Source organism: Scyliorhinus torazame, chromosome 21, assembly GCF_047496885.1.
Source record: "Scyliorhinus torazame isolate Kashiwa2021f chromosome 21, sScyTor2.1, whole genome shotgun sequence".
NCBI classification, from domain to species: domain Eukaryota; kingdom Metazoa; phylum Chordata; class Chondrichthyes; order Carcharhiniformes; family Scyliorhinidae; genus Scyliorhinus; species Scyliorhinus torazame.
This window is the reverse complement of record NC_092727.1, coordinates 108,565,906-108,582,477: the sequence shown is the minus strand read 5'-3', so window position 1 is coordinate 108,582,477 and position 16,572 is coordinate 108,565,906. Positions and strand designations below refer to the sequence as shown.

Sequence of the window (16,572 nt, the reverse complement as noted above, 5' to 3'; positions counted from 1 at the left end):
TTTATATAATAGCCCAAGGCCCCCCTTTCCTGACTGCTTCCTGCCTCCACCTTAGACAGAGTTTTTGGTTGGACAGGGACCGAGTTGTTAGCCTCCAACACTGGTCCATAACGCACCGTGCTCGGCTGCTGTGGTGGCCTGGATATTCTTTACACTTCACCGTTCCACCTTCTATTATTGTAGCGAAAAGTACAGGTCTGCCATATGTTTGCCCCCACTGACATTCTGTAATCATACATGTAATCTTGATCACCGCACACACAATTTGAGGTCTGACGGTGAGAATAATTGTGATCCTGCACAAGTCTGATTAACCTCCTCCCTATTAATCCTTGGACCTTCAATAAACTGAAACTCGTACAAACATTTTCAGCAAATACTTTGAGACCAGCAAAGTAGTTTATTAAATCAGTAACATTCGGCAGCAGGACAGCCAGCCTGGCCCAAATGGATCCGAGGGCGAACGTTCAAAATGACAGCCCATATCCCACTGGGGGGGGGGGGGGAGGGAAGAGATCTTCCAAAAGATCCCTTTTACGTTGCTAAAAAGTGCAATTACTTTAAAACACAAAACATCACGCCAATAACCATCGTTATGACTTCGCTCATGTTGTATTTATTCTCAGACTAATACTTTGATGGATGTCATTTTCTTTTTGACCATGTACAGGACTCTGGGCAACGCGTCAAAAAGTTGCCCAGGGAAGGAAACAAGGTTTTTAAAAAAAGTTGCACACAATAAAAAAAGTTCAACATAAAAGTGTACACAAATTGGCGTTGGAGGGGGTGATGTTCCTCCGATGCATTCTTCATAAAACGTTTAGATTATAATTTACATTTTATTAATGTCCGTTTTATTTTCATATCCCGTTCTCTAAACATCTCCCGTCTCGCTTGTACAACTCGTTCTCCAACTCCAGTCTCTGGTTTTCAGTTTTTAACCTCTCCATCTCCCGCTCCAGCTCCCTCAGCCGGCCCTCGCTGGCGGCGGGCTCGGCGCCTCTGGCCGCCGCCCTCACGCCGTCCGGCCGGCCCCGCAGGCGGTTGTTCTCGTCCTCCAGCCGCGACAGGCACTTCTCCAGCTCCAGGTACTCGCGGACCAGCTCCTGCTTGGTCATGTTCTGCAGGCTCTCGGCGTGGTACCGCTCGTAGGTCTCGGAGAAGTCGCGCCGCAGGAACTCGCCGCCGCCGCCCATGCCGTCGCTGTCCTGCGGCTCCTCCTCGCTCGGCCGGTCCGCCTGGGCGGCGCGCCGGGGGCAGGCGGCCGGCCCCCCGGTGTTGAGGTCGGGCTCCTCCTGGTTGTGCTCCTCCATCAGGAACTGGGTGGTGTTGTAAGGAGCCACCGTGAAGCCCTTGGCGAACATCTCGGCGCGGGTCTTGGCCGCCCGCACGCTCTCCCGCTCGTCCAGCTTCTTCTTCTCCTCCCACGACAGCTTGAAGTAGGGCTTCCAGCGCCGCTTCTTCTTGGACGGCCGCCGCCACCGGTGCCGCTTCCTGGGCTGCTGCCGGCGCCGCCGCGCGGGGGGAGCCCGGCTCGCCCTTCCCGTCCCCCCGCCCCCGGGGGAGCAGCTCCGCTTCACGTCCTGCTCGCCGGCCGAACCCTCCGCCACCACCTGCTCCCCCATCCTCCTCACAGCATCGCCTCCTCGGTGAAGCTGACTTTCTGTCAGTGCCCCCTGCCCAGTGTGACGCCCACCTGCTTTTGGAACTTTCTGCTCAGTGTTTATTTCCCCCCTGCCAGCCTCCCCCCTCGCACCCCCACCTCCGAGTGCCGCTCTGGTCGGCGCGGCACCGCCTTTTATAGGCTCTGGGGAAAAGGGGCGGGGTTGGACCGCCCTCAATCCGTTAGGCCGCATGCGCCAGCACCGCCCCGCCCACCGCCTCGTCCCTGTCCTCTGGGACTGGTAGTTCTTTTAACCCGCGGCCGCGCTGTCAGGGGGGGGACTGGCAAACCCCGCCCCCTCCACGTGCGCGCCACCGCTCGATCCCAGCGCGAGCGCGCGCGCCGCCTCTCTCCCCACCCCGCCCTCCTCCGATTGGCCGGGGCTCCTTCTTTCCGAACCTTTCTCAGCTTGTTGCTAAGCGCATACTCCTCTGCGCCATTGGCCGGCGCCGCTGTCAATCCCGCCGCTCCCCGCCAATCACCTGGACCGCCGGCGGTCTGCGGGGGCGTGCGCCGGCAAACCGTTTTCGCTGACTGTGCCATTAATTGGGGGGGGGGGGGAGGGGCGAGTCAGGTAAATGATTGCTTTGGCTCGCGTAGCGTCGGGCGGGGGGGACATTGCCTCAGGGCAGAAAAATGTAACGTGCGACTGCTTCTACATTTTTATCCTTTAATTGCAAAGGTTGAACGCGAACGGATAGAAATCCAAACAAACGATTTACCCCGGAGAGAAAGTCAAGTCCCAATAGGGAAAACGTAGTCCCTGGTTCTCAGGCGGTGCAGCGTGTGACCTGAACCGCTGAAATCCTGCCATTCGGAATTATTTCGGGGTTCACTTGCCCTCCTCTTCCCCCCCCCCCCCCGTTTCAACTAAAAGTAATTTACAAATGTAAATGGCGGGCGGCGGAAGGATACTATTTGACAGCGGTGCCGCGAGGTGTGAAGCGGCCGGCTGGCGCAGTGAACACAAAGGGAAGGAGGCGGAGGGAAAGGAGCCCCTCCCCCATCGCCGGCCGGAAAGGAGCCCCTCCCCCATCGCCGGGTGGGGGATGGGGCGGAGACAGCGCCAGGCTGCGCTCCCATCACACAACCTACAGTAAGAAGTCTTCCAACACCAGGTTAAAGTCCAACATGTTTGTTTCAAACACTAGCTTTCGGAGCGCTGCTCCTTCCTCAGGCGAAACTCCGACAGTGCTCCAAAAGCTAGTGTTTGAAACAAACCTGTTGGACTTTAACCTGGTGTTGGAAGACTTCTTACTGTGACCACCCCAGTCCAACGCCGGCATCTCCACATCATGACAACCTACAGGGGGCACTCGCACCCCCAAGGCCAGTGAACTGCAGTAGGCAGCGTAAACAAAACTATTCAGGCCCATTTGCAACTAAATTGCTTCACGAGATGACTTTTGGGGTTTTTTCACGTCCATTCTCCATAGGGTTTGGACATTCTGGCAAGGGTGGCTACATACGATCCAACGAGCATCAATGAATTTCGGTACGCCCAAATCACACACGCGTGTCTCTGTCACTATTTTAAAATATCCTCCCAACAAATGTATTTTGCAATGTTTAAACACTGGTTCTGATATGGACGTTTGAAAGAGCGTTGTGATGAATGGAATCAGTGCCACCACATAAACTCAGTAGGTTAAGAAAAGGGGATGTACTGCTGAGCCTGTATCCTGCGCAGTCCCTCAGGGTCGAGGATGACTCGCTTCCACTCCAGGGAGGTGGATTCTGTGGTGGCTGAATAGTGTGTCGTGTTGGGTGTTCCGATACACAAACAAACCAACACGGTTGTAGATGGTACAACTCTGTTTTATTATTCTGTACAATAATAACTATTAACTTCTGGCTGTGGTTCGTACTTCACCAGCTAACCTGTGGACCCAGCCCTAGCACTATCTTAGTGAGGCACTCAGCACATGGTGTATGTCTGAGTGGCACTCTGTGCTCTGAGCTATCTCCTGGTAGAATGAGCGGGAACTGTGGTGTTCCCTGTTTTATAGTGCGTGTGCTCTCACTGGTGATTGGCTGTGATGTGTGTGTGTTGGTTGGTCCATCTACCTGCCCATCAGTGTGTGTGTGTGTGATTGCGCCATGATATGTTAATGTGGATATCATGACATAGTCCAATCCTGAATCCGCAGACTCTGCCACAGATTTGAAGATGGTGTTTCACTGGTCAGACCTCTTGACTATTATATCTAGTTAAGCTCTGGAAACAGAACAAACCTACTGAATAAAGTATTTGTGTTAACTGGAAGTCTACAATCTTTATTCAGACTTGGAGAATAACATAGTTAGCATTGTCGCTTCACAGTGCCAGGGTGCCAGTTTCGATTCCCGGCTTGGGTCACTATCTGTGTGGAGTGCACACATTCTCCTTGTGTCTGCGTGGGTTTCCTCCGGGTTCACCGGTTTCCTCCCACAAGTCCCGAAAGACATGCTGTTAGGTGAATTGGACATTCCAAATTCTCCCACTGTGTACCCGAACAGGCGCCGGAATGTGGCGACTAGGGGATTTTCACAGTAACTTCATTGCGGCGTTAATGTAAGCCTACTTGTGGCAATAAAGATTATTATTATTACATGACTAAATAAGCTTGTTAATTGTGCAGAGGGTTTAATTTTGCTGAATGGTGCATTCTGACATCGCCCACTTTAATATAGTTTTTTTCGTTTCTTTCCTTTTTATATATGGCATCAATAAGGATACGGTGTCATTATGACATGAAGTGAAGTATCAAAACAGTGCCGTGTGACTATGAGCCAATTCTCATATATAGAATAATTGATGAGCAAGGCAAAGAACAAATTCATTTGTCCCAAAGTGAGATCCAGTTTTTAATCTGGAGTTAAAAAAAAGAATGGGCAGTCTTTCTCAGCATCAGCCATTCCTAAGCATTTGCCAAATGCAAAGTGTAAAAAACCCACCCCTACTGAATCAAGGGGCCAATGTACTGGCCTCTCTTAATTTGACGTCAAATTTACCATCTTATGTGCTGTGGATGCATTCTCCTCGCCAACATGTCCAAGACTTCCTAAACTCACTTCACACAGGAACCCCCACGGCTAGCAGATTGGGGCTCGTTTTACCCCATCAACGGGTCTGGATTCAAACTCAAGAGGAGGGCTGAAAGATTAGGATGTTCACCCAATATGCCATTCAATTGTGAGCGCTATGTTTTCTCAACACGGGTCAAATATAGTTCTGCCTCTTCAAATATGAACCAAGAAATCAGACGTTTGTAAAAAAAAAAAAGTGACCAGTTAATTGTTTAATAGAAGGATTCTAATTTTTAGAATTCTATTTTGTTATTTACACATTTTAAAATAAATTAATTTGATTGCTTTTAAAAACAACTTATCTTGCAAGTGCTATGTTACTTCTGGACTAATGAAAGATATACACATTTAGATCATTTATCTGAAAGAAGGTACTTTCATTCATAGTATTGAATATCTTTGTATTAGCATTTACAAAATACCAATTCTATAAAACGGCCATTACTCATACACAGTTTAGTATTTATGTTAATGCAATAGATGCAAACACAGAATTCCTAATGTTTCATATCTGCACAGATTTGCTTCTTAATCTATTTGGTTTCATTGCCATAACGTATTCACTTCAGCACAGATTTGTAAGTAGATTTTGTTCATTTTGAATCTTTGCAATATTGTTCTTCTGATGCACAATCGTTGTTTGTGTAACACGTTGACTGTGTTCACTCATGGATAATAACATATACAAATTGTGGCAGTCTTTAGTTGTGCGACGATGTAATTCCACGGCAGAAACATACCAATTCTGAAATAAAAAGACACAGATTAATCCTTTGCATTGAAATAGTTAAAGAAAGAGAAACATGCCTTTATATAGCGCTTTTCACCACCACCGGCTATCCCAAAGCACTTTGTAGCCAACAAAATTCTTTTTGAACTTTATCCACAGGGTAGGAAATGTGGCAGCCAATTTGCACACAGCAAGCTCCCACAACAGCGATGTGACAATGACCAGGCAATCTGTCCTTTTTGGGGATACATCATTTGCCCTTCTTCGAATAGTGCCATGGTTATTTTCTAACCAGCTGAGGGGGTAAACGGGCCCTTGGCTGACGTCACATCTGCAAGATGGCATCTCTGAACAGGTGTGGTCAAGTCCCAAAATGGGCCTTGCTGGTATTAGTTGGTGAAATTTTGGGGATGACATTTTCTGAGCCCATCTCCAGTGTTGGAAGTGAAATGGGGTGGGATTTCCAGTTGCCAGAACAGCAATATCCTTATCCCACCAAAGAGAAAATGCTGGAAAATCTCAGCAGGTCTGGCAGCATCTGTAGGGAGAGAAAAGAGGTAACGTTTCGAATCCAGATGACTCTTTGTCAGCCATATCCTTATGACAGGACCATTATCATAAAAGGTGTGCATCAAATAGCACTTACCAGGCATTCGCTCCACATGTGGGAGGATCAGGAAATTCAGATTGGCACCAAAGGTGGGCTGCAAGGTGGCACAGTGTTTAGCACCTCTGCCTCACAGGGCCAGGGATCCGGGTTCCATTCCGGTCTTGGGTAACTCTCTGTGTGGAGTTTATACATTCTCCCCTTGTATGCGTGTGTTCCCTCCTACCCAGTCCAAAGATGTGCAAGTTAGGTGGATTGGCCACGCTAAATTGCCCCTTAATGTCCAAAGATGCTTTGGTTAGGTTTAGGGGTTTTGGGGATAGGACAGGGAAGTGGGCTAGTGTGGTCTTTTAGAGGGTTGGTGCAGACCCGATGGGCTGAATGGCCCCCTTCTGCACTTTCGGGATTCTAAAATATTCAAAGTTGCCAGTTTTAAACTTAAAACTTCCTGCTTTCATCCATTACGTTTCGGACCCAGTAGAGGGGATGGAGGAAATCATGAAGATTTTAGGGGAATTCGGCCTTTTTCGGGGTATAAGCTAAACATGGATCAGAGTGAGATGTTTGTGGTTCAGGCGAGGGGACAGGAGGGGCGACTGGGGGAGCTGCCGTTTAGGTCAGTAGGGGGTAGTTTTAGGTACCTGGGCATTCAAGTGGCGCGGGAATGGGATTGGCTGCATAAATTGAATCTGGCCCAGCTAGTGGACCAAACGAAGGACGATTTCCGGAGATGCTACGCGCTCCCGTTGTCGCTGGCCGGGAGGGTACAACGGTGAAAATGACGGTCCTCCAGAGGTTCCTATTTATATTTCAATGTCTCACCATTTTTATTCCGCGGTCCTTTTTTAAGCAGGTCAACAGGGTGATCATGGGCTTCATCTGGGCGGGCAAGACCCCGCGGGTAAGGAAGGTAATGCTTGAGCGGAATCGGGGAGAGGGCGGGATGGCGCTGCCAAATTTTAGTAATTATTACTGGACGGCTAACATAGCCATGATCAGGAGGAGGGTGGTGGGGTTCGGGGGGGGGGGGGGGGTGGGATGGGGGTCGGCGTGGGTGCGTATGGAGGGGGCTTCTTGTAAGGGCACCAGTCTGGGGACGTTGGTAACTGCGCCTCTGCAGCTCCCGCCGGCGCGGTACTCCACCAGCCCCGTGGTGGTTATGGCCCTGAGAGGTTGGGGCCAGTGGAGGCGGCATGTGGGAGCAGTGGGAGCATCGGTCTGGGCCCCAATTTGTGATAGTCACCGGTTTGCCCCAGGGAGTACGGATGGGGGGGTTCCGGGTATGGCGGAGAGTGAGGATTGAGAGGATGGGGGATGTGTTCATAGAGGGGAGCTTTCTGAGTATGAGGGTGCTGGAGGAAAAGATTCCCTCCCCAAACCCCATTTTGGAGAGCACATTCATCATGTAGGTGTCAAAAGCCTTCTCCTGGTCAAGGCTGATAAGGCAGGTGTCCACCCTCCTGTCCTGTGTGGTGTTGGGCGTTCTGACACACAGATGAGCCAACACAGTTGTATATGGTACAACGCTATTTTATTTAAACCTTCTATGTACAGTTTTGTCTTGATACTCTGCACGTGGGGATTCCCTGTTTGTGATGTTAAAACAGATCGTGTCCGTGTCCTTGTCCCCAGACCTACTGTCCACCAGGTGTTGTGTTCGTGCTTTTATATGGTTCCTGTCTTTGTGTGTGATTGGTTGTGGTGTTGTGTGTTCTGATTTGTCTGTTGGTGTGTCCATCATGATGTGTGTGTTTGAATATCATGACATCCTGCACATAGGCGATCGTATCCCTGAGTAGCGCGAGACTATCAGAGATCTTCCTGCCGGGTACAGCACAGGTCTGGTCAGGGTGGATCACTGACTCCAGAGCAGACTTGACCCGATTGGCGATGACCTTGGCTAGAATTTTATAATCCACATTCAACAGTGAAGTGGATCGCCAATTTCGAATTTCTTCCCTTTCCCCCTTCTGCATGTAGATGAGGGTGTTGATGCCTTTCCTCATGGATTCTGACATGCTGCCTTCCAGGAGCATACTCTCGTACGCTTCCAGCAGGTCTGGGCCCATCCAGTCCCACAGAGTCGAATACAACTCAGCCGGTAAGCCGTCGCTTCCGTGAGTTTTACTCGTCTCAAAGGACTTGACGGCTTTTGTCAGCTCTTCCAGAGTTAGCGGGTTGTCCAGGTTTTCCCGCTCGCTGTCGCCTAAGACGTCTGTGATAGACGACAGGAAGGTTTGGGAACAGTGCTATCTGTTGGCTTCAGATCATACAGTCCGGCATAAAAGGATTTACTGATCCTCAGGATGTCAGACTGCGATGACTTTACCGAGCCATCTTCTTCCTTCAGGCTGCTGATCACAGAGGTCTCTCTGTGCACCTTTTGGAAGAAGAAGCGTGAGCACTTTTCATCCTGCTCCACGGAGTGGACTCTGGAACGGAAGATAACCTTGGAGGCCTCCGAGGTGTAGAGTGAGGATGAAAAACCTTTTGATGTTCCCCTTGATTGCTTCCCACCAGAGTTGTGGAGACTCAAAGAGGGGTTTCACGGTTCTCCAACCTTTGTAATCCCTTTTAAGTTCCTCGAGGTTCTCAGGAGTCAACAATTTTACATTCAGCTTCCATGTCCCCCTGCCTGCCCCCCCGGTTTTCCTGCAGGTGGCAGTCGGCCAGTAGGAGGCAGTGGTCAGAGAAGAACACCGGCTTAACGTCGGTGGACCTGACTGTGAAAGCACGGGACACAAAGAAGAAGTTTATCCTGGAGCGGACGGACCCGTCTGGCCGTGACCATGTGTATCTACGCTGCGCTCCGTCTGCAGGGTTGCTGAAGACGTCGAGCAGCTTGGCGTCTTTTACCGTTTCCATCAGGAGTCTGGACGTAGCGTCTAGTTTGCTGTCGGCTCTGCCGGATCGTCCAGCCGCATCGATGATGCAGTTGAAGTCACCGCCCAGAATGACAGGCTTGGAGGTGGCCAACAGCAGTGGGAGTTGCTGAAGGACTGGCAGCCGCTCACTCTTTACCGCCGGGGCGTACACGTTAATGAGTCTGAGAGGGACGTTTTTGTATTTGACGTCTGCTATGAGGAGGCGTCCACCTACTCCCTCCTTAACGTCGGAGATGGTGAAGTTGCCTCCCCGCAGCAGAATACCCAGGCCGGAGGAATGACAGAAGTTTCCTCCTGACCAGATGGATGGCCCGTGGGACCACCAGCTCGACCAGCGCCTGTAGTTGCTGAGGTGAGGAATTCCGCACTCCTGCAGGAATAGTAGATCGGATTTCACGTTTGCTAAGTAGCCGAGTGCGGCTACACACCGTGAAGTGTCTTTAATGCTTCGCACATTAATAGAGGCAATTTTAAACCCCATTTTTAAAAAGGTAGATTTACCAGTCTCAGAGTCCAGTGTCTATACAGTTGGTTGTTCGAGCTGTTGAATGTTCCCCTGCATGCCGGTGGTGCTTGCAAACTGTGGCACAGTTGCAGGGCTGAGACAGCTGTCCTGGTCCACACTGGGCCCGTGAGCTTGAAAGAGATGGGGGAGAGGGGGGGGTGGGGGTGTAGCCCTGGCGTCCGTCGTGGCAGTCAGTGGGTGTTGGGGTTGCAGGCCAGTCTTCGCCTGGGTTGTTGCTGCTTCTTAATTTCTGGAGCTGGTCTGTGACCTTCCTTTCAATACAGAGGTTGGTGATCTCGCCGTGTTTTATTTTCTTTCCTGTCTGTGGTCTGGGGGGGGTCTGTGCACCCCGTTCCACATTGGTACTTTGCCTCTTTATTTGAGGTTGATTCTTAGCTTGTTTATCCTCATCGGAGGAGGTGTCGGCGTTAAGGCCGCTAGCTGGAAGTTGCCGCTTTTTGCCATTCACCATCAGGGATTTCTTCGGTTTATTTTTCTGTTTCCTCTTTTGTTTGTCCCTGTTCGCCATTTCCCAGTGCCTTTCATTCTTCGTTCCATCCTCTTCCATTGAGTCTTCCTCCTCAGATGAAGTTGGGGTTGTGTTGTCAGGGAGTGTTGGGGCCTCTACTTTTTGTTCAGGGCCCTTCTGTTGATTTTAAGCATTCTGTGCTGTGGTGTCTTTGTCGATGGAGGGTGCATGAACCTCCTCTGTGGTCATCTTTGTGACTCCACCGCTGATGATTTGTGCGTACGTTGCCCCGTGTTTTGGGCAGGCCCTGTGTGGTAGTATGTATTGGGGGTCATGTGGGACTGGAAGCCCTAATGTCATTGGCTGACAGATCCCGGGTCCTGGTTGGCCGTTGACCTCATACTCCGCCCTGAAGGCGAAGTATAAGAAGCCGGTGCCTTCCCCCGCATGCCAGTTTACTATCGGGCTGCTGGGGAACAGACACGCTTAATAAAGCCTCATCGACTTCACTCTGTTTGTCTCACGGTGTCTTTGTGCGCCACACCCTGTAAAGATGGCCGGCCTCCCCACACAGGTTGCAGCACTTGTCTTCCTTGCAGTCCTTTGTCATGTGTCCCACCTGCCTGCAGTTTTTGCAGAAGGTGACATTGCAGTTGGCGGCAACATGCCCCGTTTTGCCACAGGTGCGACATACTCGTGGCTGCCCCACGTAGTAGAGATAGCCGCGATTTCCTCCAATGGCGAAACTGGACGGGGGATGCAGGATGGTTCCGTCGCCGTCTGTTCTCAGGGTCACCTTGACCTGGTGCTCACTTGTCCAGATGCCAAAGGTGTCCTTCAGCTGCATGCTGTTACTTTTCAGCTCGACGTACCTGGCGAGGAACGTAAGCACATCAGACACGGGGACGTGGGGGTTGTACGTGTGCAGTGTAACAACCCGGTTTTGCTGCGATGGTAGCGTGAACAGAGGCTCCGCAGTCAGGATAGACAGGGGGCTCGGGTTGCCTTTTTCTTTAAACACGTTCAAGAATTTGATGCAAGCTGCAACACTCTTGAAGGTGACGTCAAAATATCCATTGTTGAGGAAGAGATTGCAAGCAGAAGATATCTGCTGCTTGAAACCCACAGCACTCGAGCAGCATCCGCTTCACGAAGAAATTCCGATCCACAGGTGACTCCCCCCTCCCCTTGCACAGCACGGTAACATTGTGGATAGCACAATTGCTTCACAGCTCCAGGGTCCCAGGTTCGATTCCGGCTTGGGTCACTGTCTGTGCGGAGTCTGCACATCTTCCCCGTGTGTGCGTGGGTTTCCTCCGGGTGCTCCGGTTTCCTCCCACAGTCCAAAGATGTGCAGGTTTGGTGGATTGGCCATGATAAATTGCCATTAGTGTCCAAAATTGCCCTTAGTGTTGGGTGGGGTTGCTGGGTTATGGGGATAGGGTGGAGGTGTTGACCTTGGGTACGGTGGTCTTTCCAAGAGCCGGTGCAGACTCGATGGGCCGAATGGTCTCCTTCTGCACTGTAAATTCCATGATTCTATGACTTCTTCACTGTAACTCGGACAGTGTTTTGCACTCCCCAGCCTGGTGGTCGTGATGCAGCCATAGCTCACACGTTGAGTCTAAACTGTATTGGCGTTAGGCCTAAACCAGAGGCTCAGACCAGCATGAAGATCCACCAATAGCAGCAGAGCTCTAAACGTTTCCTCTTCGATGTCTTCAATCCCTCAGTGTTCTCCAATCCACGATCGACATTGAAATCCTCAGCTTCACTTGATCAAGTGCGATACTACACTTGATCTTAGCCAAAAGGCCGAGAAGTAAGTTCATGTTACTCCTCAAAATATTGTGGGCTCAAAAGTATTTATAATTGACATTTGCAAAGCACGAAGACTACAGCATTCTTGACAATAATTGCACAGTAAGAGTATACTTACTGCAATGCTTTGCAAATGCACTGGAGAGTTTGCACATGACTGTTCTGGAGTTCGATGAGTTCACACATGATAAAACTTCACTGAATTCTGAGACACCTCTTTCCTTTTATTCCTTTTACTAATTACATGACTTCTGGTGGTATTAGCCTCCAATATGCAAATGCATATAAAAGACACCATTGGTTACAACTGTTGCTTATTTGCATTGCAGCTATTACATTGAACCTTCAAAGTGGGAGTCAACTGGTTGGATGGGGGATCATGAAGTATGGTGAGATGGGTGGAGGCACTTGTACTCTTAATTTCAATGATACTCATCACTGTATTCTTAATACTCTTTCAAACTCAATAATAAATGCTTTAAACCCTATTATTTTAAGGAATACCAAACTTATAAGTATGAAACCTATCCCCTGGCAATTAGACTGACTGAGTTGAACAACTAGATTGAAGTATTACATTCAGTGTAGCCAGAGTCCAGGTTGTTCAAAGGTCAAGAGGAGCTTTCGGATTTCTGCTGAAGAAAAATTGTTGGACCCTACTTTTGGTACTTTATCTCTTCATGTGATGTTCAGTGCATCAACGTATTACATCTTTTTATGTTAACTATTCTTTTTTTTTTAATTTAGAGGACCCAATTCATTTTTTCCAATTAAGGGGAATTTAGCGTGGCCAATTGACCTAACCTGCACATCTTTTTTGGGTTGTGGGGGCGAAACCCACGCAAACATGGGGAGACTGCAAACTCCACACGGACAGTGACCCAGAGACGGGATCAAACCAGGGACCTCGGCACCGCGAGACTGCAGTGCTAACCACTGTGCCACCGTGCTGCCCTTTACGTGAACTATTACTGAATATTGTCCCACTTGTTGTGCTGCCTTCCACCATTACCCTTCAATGAATTTCTAAAAACTCCACAGATGCAATCAATCTTAATTTATACGATTTAATACAATGCTGGATTGATGATTCCAAATGCTTCCAGCTACTGATGCAAGACACTTTCAGAGGGGAGTATTCGTTTCCACTTTCCCCGGCCAAAGCCATGAAATTCTAAATCCTGGAAATACAATATTGGCACCTCTCTTGGTAATGAAACAGTTGCTGAAATGCAGTCAAGGTTTCCATGTTAGATGCAAACCCATTACTTTTTGTATAAGCTGGGGTAGAATTGCTTTGGCGGCAGTGGTTTATGAGAAAAGGATACTTTGCTGCAAAACCATTTCAGATTTATAGGTAGCAGTCTAGCATTCTGAACCACTTATTACTAGACAACATTCTTGATGCAAGTCTAGCATTAAACTACAAAGATAAAATGTGACATAATTTTACAATGTTTCGTGTTCAGCACAGTAACTGCATCCAAGTTTCACCTGGAGACATACGCCCATTGCTGAAGTTTAATCATATCTGACGATAATTTGTGTTTGTTCAAAATGTTTTGTTGCTATGGTAAAGTGCCACATTTATCATGATTATACACTAAATTAGACAATGATGTAATGATATGATCATGCTATTCATAGTGTCTGGAACGACAAATTTAATCATACTTTTAATAAAATGCTAAAGTTCAAAAAACACATTTAGATTGTTTGCACTATAGTCAATACTGCTGCATTGTGGCCGAACACAGTTGTAGAAATCTTGATCTTTCTATATACCCGATTCTAGCAAACATTACCAAATTAAATACATATTCATTTACCTAAATTACATTGTCATTTTAAACCAAGAAATCCATACATGAAAAGGAGTAGCAGGTTTCCAAACATTTGCTAATTATGTTAGGAAAACATTATTGCTAAACATTAGAAATAAGGTATAGTTTTAAATTTAGTTTAATTTAATGTTTCTGTGCTTGGAAGGGTAAAACCTATAGTTAGATCCATGTTGGACAAAGGTGTTTGTATGTGTGGGGATTGGTTATGTTTCAACTGTGATTCTATATTGCTTTGAGAGGGCTACGGCGTTATAGAAGTAGCAGTCATTGCTTAGCCACTGGAGGCCCTTGTAAGGTAGAAAACTTTAAAGTTTTAGTTTTAGCTGGATATATTGCAGTTGGAGACAGCACACCAAGAATGAACATCTCTCGACACTGCCAGAAGAAAGACTGGGCAAGACGGGTGCTGCAAATAGACAGGCTCCCCACAGTACCAGTTACTGTCCAGATAACTAGGGAACTGGGACAGAAAGAATTTCTTAAGACAACTGAAGTTAAGAGAACAGAGACCAAGGTATTGTTCAGAAGAATTCAATAAGGAGTACACAAAGCGTTCTGAGGTAAAGAGATAATAGCAGTAAACCGATTTTAAAGTGGAAAAGGAAGATTCAGAAATAAATCAAACATTTGATGCCATTTTAATACAGTCTGGGAATCTAGAATCAAAGCAATTGTGAACGATTTGTACAGCAGTCAAGATAAAGAAATCCTTTTAAAAACTTTTTCCAATTGAGGGGCAATTTTAGCGTGTCCTATCCACCTACCCTGCACATCTTTGCATGTGACAATGAGACCTACGCAGACCTGGGGAGAATGTGCAAACTCCACACGAACAGTGACCCGGGGCCTGGATCGAACCAGGGTCCTTGGCGTTGTCAGGCAGCAGTGCTAACCACTGCATGACCGTGCTGCCTGAGATAAAGAAATCCTAAAGGGGATGTTGTCTATCCTGGACTGGACTCACTGTTAAAAGTGGAGCAGAAGCTGTGTTTAAAAGTGTCATTTGGAAAACCTGGACTGGAATTTAGAATGCAAACTGCTAAGGGAAAGGATTATTACGGGAGAAGATTTTAAACCATACTTTTGGGAGTGGAGTTTGGAAACTCTCATGTGCCAATCATCTGGGGGATTTTGAGGAGAAAACTGCAGAACTGGTGGAGATTCTCTGCCCCCCTCCCCCCACCACATGTTTCTCAGCAGCACATCGTTCATCGGCAGCGGGGTTCTATCTTCCCACCACTAGTCAATGGGATTTCCCATTGTAACCACCCCATGCCACCACGAAACCCACTGGCGGGGATGCGCCGCCAGCGGGAAAAGTGAATTGCAATGACTGGAGATTTCCAGACACTAACTTGGGTTCAGAGCAATGTATGTAATGACCACAGCCATCTGCATTCTCAAAGGGGTGTCACTGAAACTGTGGTAGTTTAAGATATGCTTTTTAATCCACGTTAATCTTAAAATCTGTGTGTAATTGTTAAACTAAAGGGGTAGTAAAGGAGTATTGTATCAAAACCCAGTTTTTCCATGGATTGCAATTCTCAGGTCAGAGGCAACAATTGGAGAGATGGAATTTTTATGTGGGAAGGCTGCCTCTCAGCTCGCATGGTCATTCACACAGCTGGTAGGGCTAGGAAAGAAATATTCTTCTCCGAGGAATGGAAGAGGCCTGAATTGGAGATCAAGCAGGTATGGCTGGAAATGGTTGAGGGGGTGACCAGTAGGGGTGTAGTCCCTCACTTGTCGATAAGATGCTGAAAGACATTTAATGTCCTCAACGTATCAGGAAAGGTGCGCACCACATTCAAATGCCAACCTCCTCACTTTCAGCCTTCTCCCAGCAACAATACTCAGAAAACACATCCAATTGTTTCACTCACTTTCCTCTCTTTCAAGCCGCATCCTCACATCCTAATCTGAACAACCAGCACTGGCACTCACGTCATTGTCATTTATACCATCCCTCACAGCCACCCTCACTAATGTTGTCATCCCACCCTCTGAAACTAATCTATTTTCACCTTCATAACTTGCTGCTTGTAAAAGAGAGCACAGGAAGAGGCAAAAAATTGGGGATGACCCTCATTCCCACCTTGATTGCAGTGAAAGAAGCAGCAATGGAGATTTGCAGATTTGTGGGATGCAAAGCCACTGGAGATGGAGAGATGAGGGCCCACCAGATACCCGGTGACAGAAGTGGATGTCACAGGTCTCATGGCACTAACAATCATTCATGTTGACTTGGTGTCAGCAGTTACTGAAATATGGCCATCCGCACAATGATGACTTTGAATTCTTTCCATTTTGTAAGCTTTAATTCATCCCCTTTCATCTGCCACAGGCCCATCAGGAGCTGGTGCAGGAGGACGCCGTGCACTCTGAGGAAGCAAAGTCACACGATTCACGTACACCCTCCATCCGCTCAGCTACACACATGCTTTGGTGGGGCCACCATAGCACGCTGTCACAGGGTGAGCCACACATCACAAATGAGCAGTTGCTGGAGACGGGGGACAGCAGTGAAGAACCTTGAGGCTCTGTTCAGATGGATGCACATGCTATTCCCGTGCAGCAGAAAATGTGAGATGTTCCATACCCATTTCCAGAGGCACTAGGCAATACCGGAGGGAGATTGCAGAGTCCGTCTCTGCCTGAGTGCCGTGCTCCGGGGTAGCACGGTAGCATAGTGGTAAGCACAATTGCTTCACAGCTCCAGGGTCCCATGTTTGATTCCCGGCTTGGGTCACTGTCTGTGCGGAGTCTGCACGTTCTCCTCGTGTGTGCGTGGGTTTCCTCCGGGTGCTCCGGTTTCCTCCCACAGTCCAAAGATGTGCAGGTTAGGTGGATTGGCCATGACAAATTGCCCTTAGTTGCCAAAATTGCCTTTAGTGTTGGGTAGGGGATAGGGCGGAGGTGTGGGCTTGGTAGGGTGCTCTTTTCAAGAGCCGGTGCAGATTCGATGGGCCGAACGGCCTC

The 16,572-nt window shown here is 48.4% G+C and overlaps 2 protein-coding genes across 5 annotated transcripts in view; both read right to left on the bottom strand.

Moving 5' to 3' along the window:
• Nucleotides 1-366: 366 nt before the first annotated feature.
• LOC140398484 (protein HEXIM1-like) lies at nucleotides 367-1,731 on the bottom strand. Its single transcript, XM_072487224.1, has one exon. The coding sequence runs from the start codon at nucleotides 1,623-1,625 to the stop codon at nucleotides 861-863; it is 765 nt and encodes a 254-aa protein (XP_072343325.1). The 5' UTR covers nucleotides 1,626-1,731; the 3' UTR covers nucleotides 367-860.
• Nucleotides 1,732-4,931: 3,200 nt separating this feature from the next.
• LOC140398483 (acyl-CoA-binding domain-containing protein 5-like) overlaps nucleotides 4,932-16,572 on the bottom strand; it is a 166,557-nt gene continuing 154,916 nt past the window's right edge. For all 4 annotated transcript variants that reach the window (XM_072487220.1, XM_072487221.1, XM_072487223.1 and 1 more), the window contains one exon: nucleotides 4,932-5,477. Coding sequence is in view for 1 of the 4 variants with exons in the window: in XM_072487223.1 (XP_072343324.1) it covers nucleotides 5,434-5,477 (44 nt within the window). In the remaining 3 variants the exon portion in view is untranslated. The remainder of the gene's footprint in view (nucleotides 5,478-16,572) is intronic.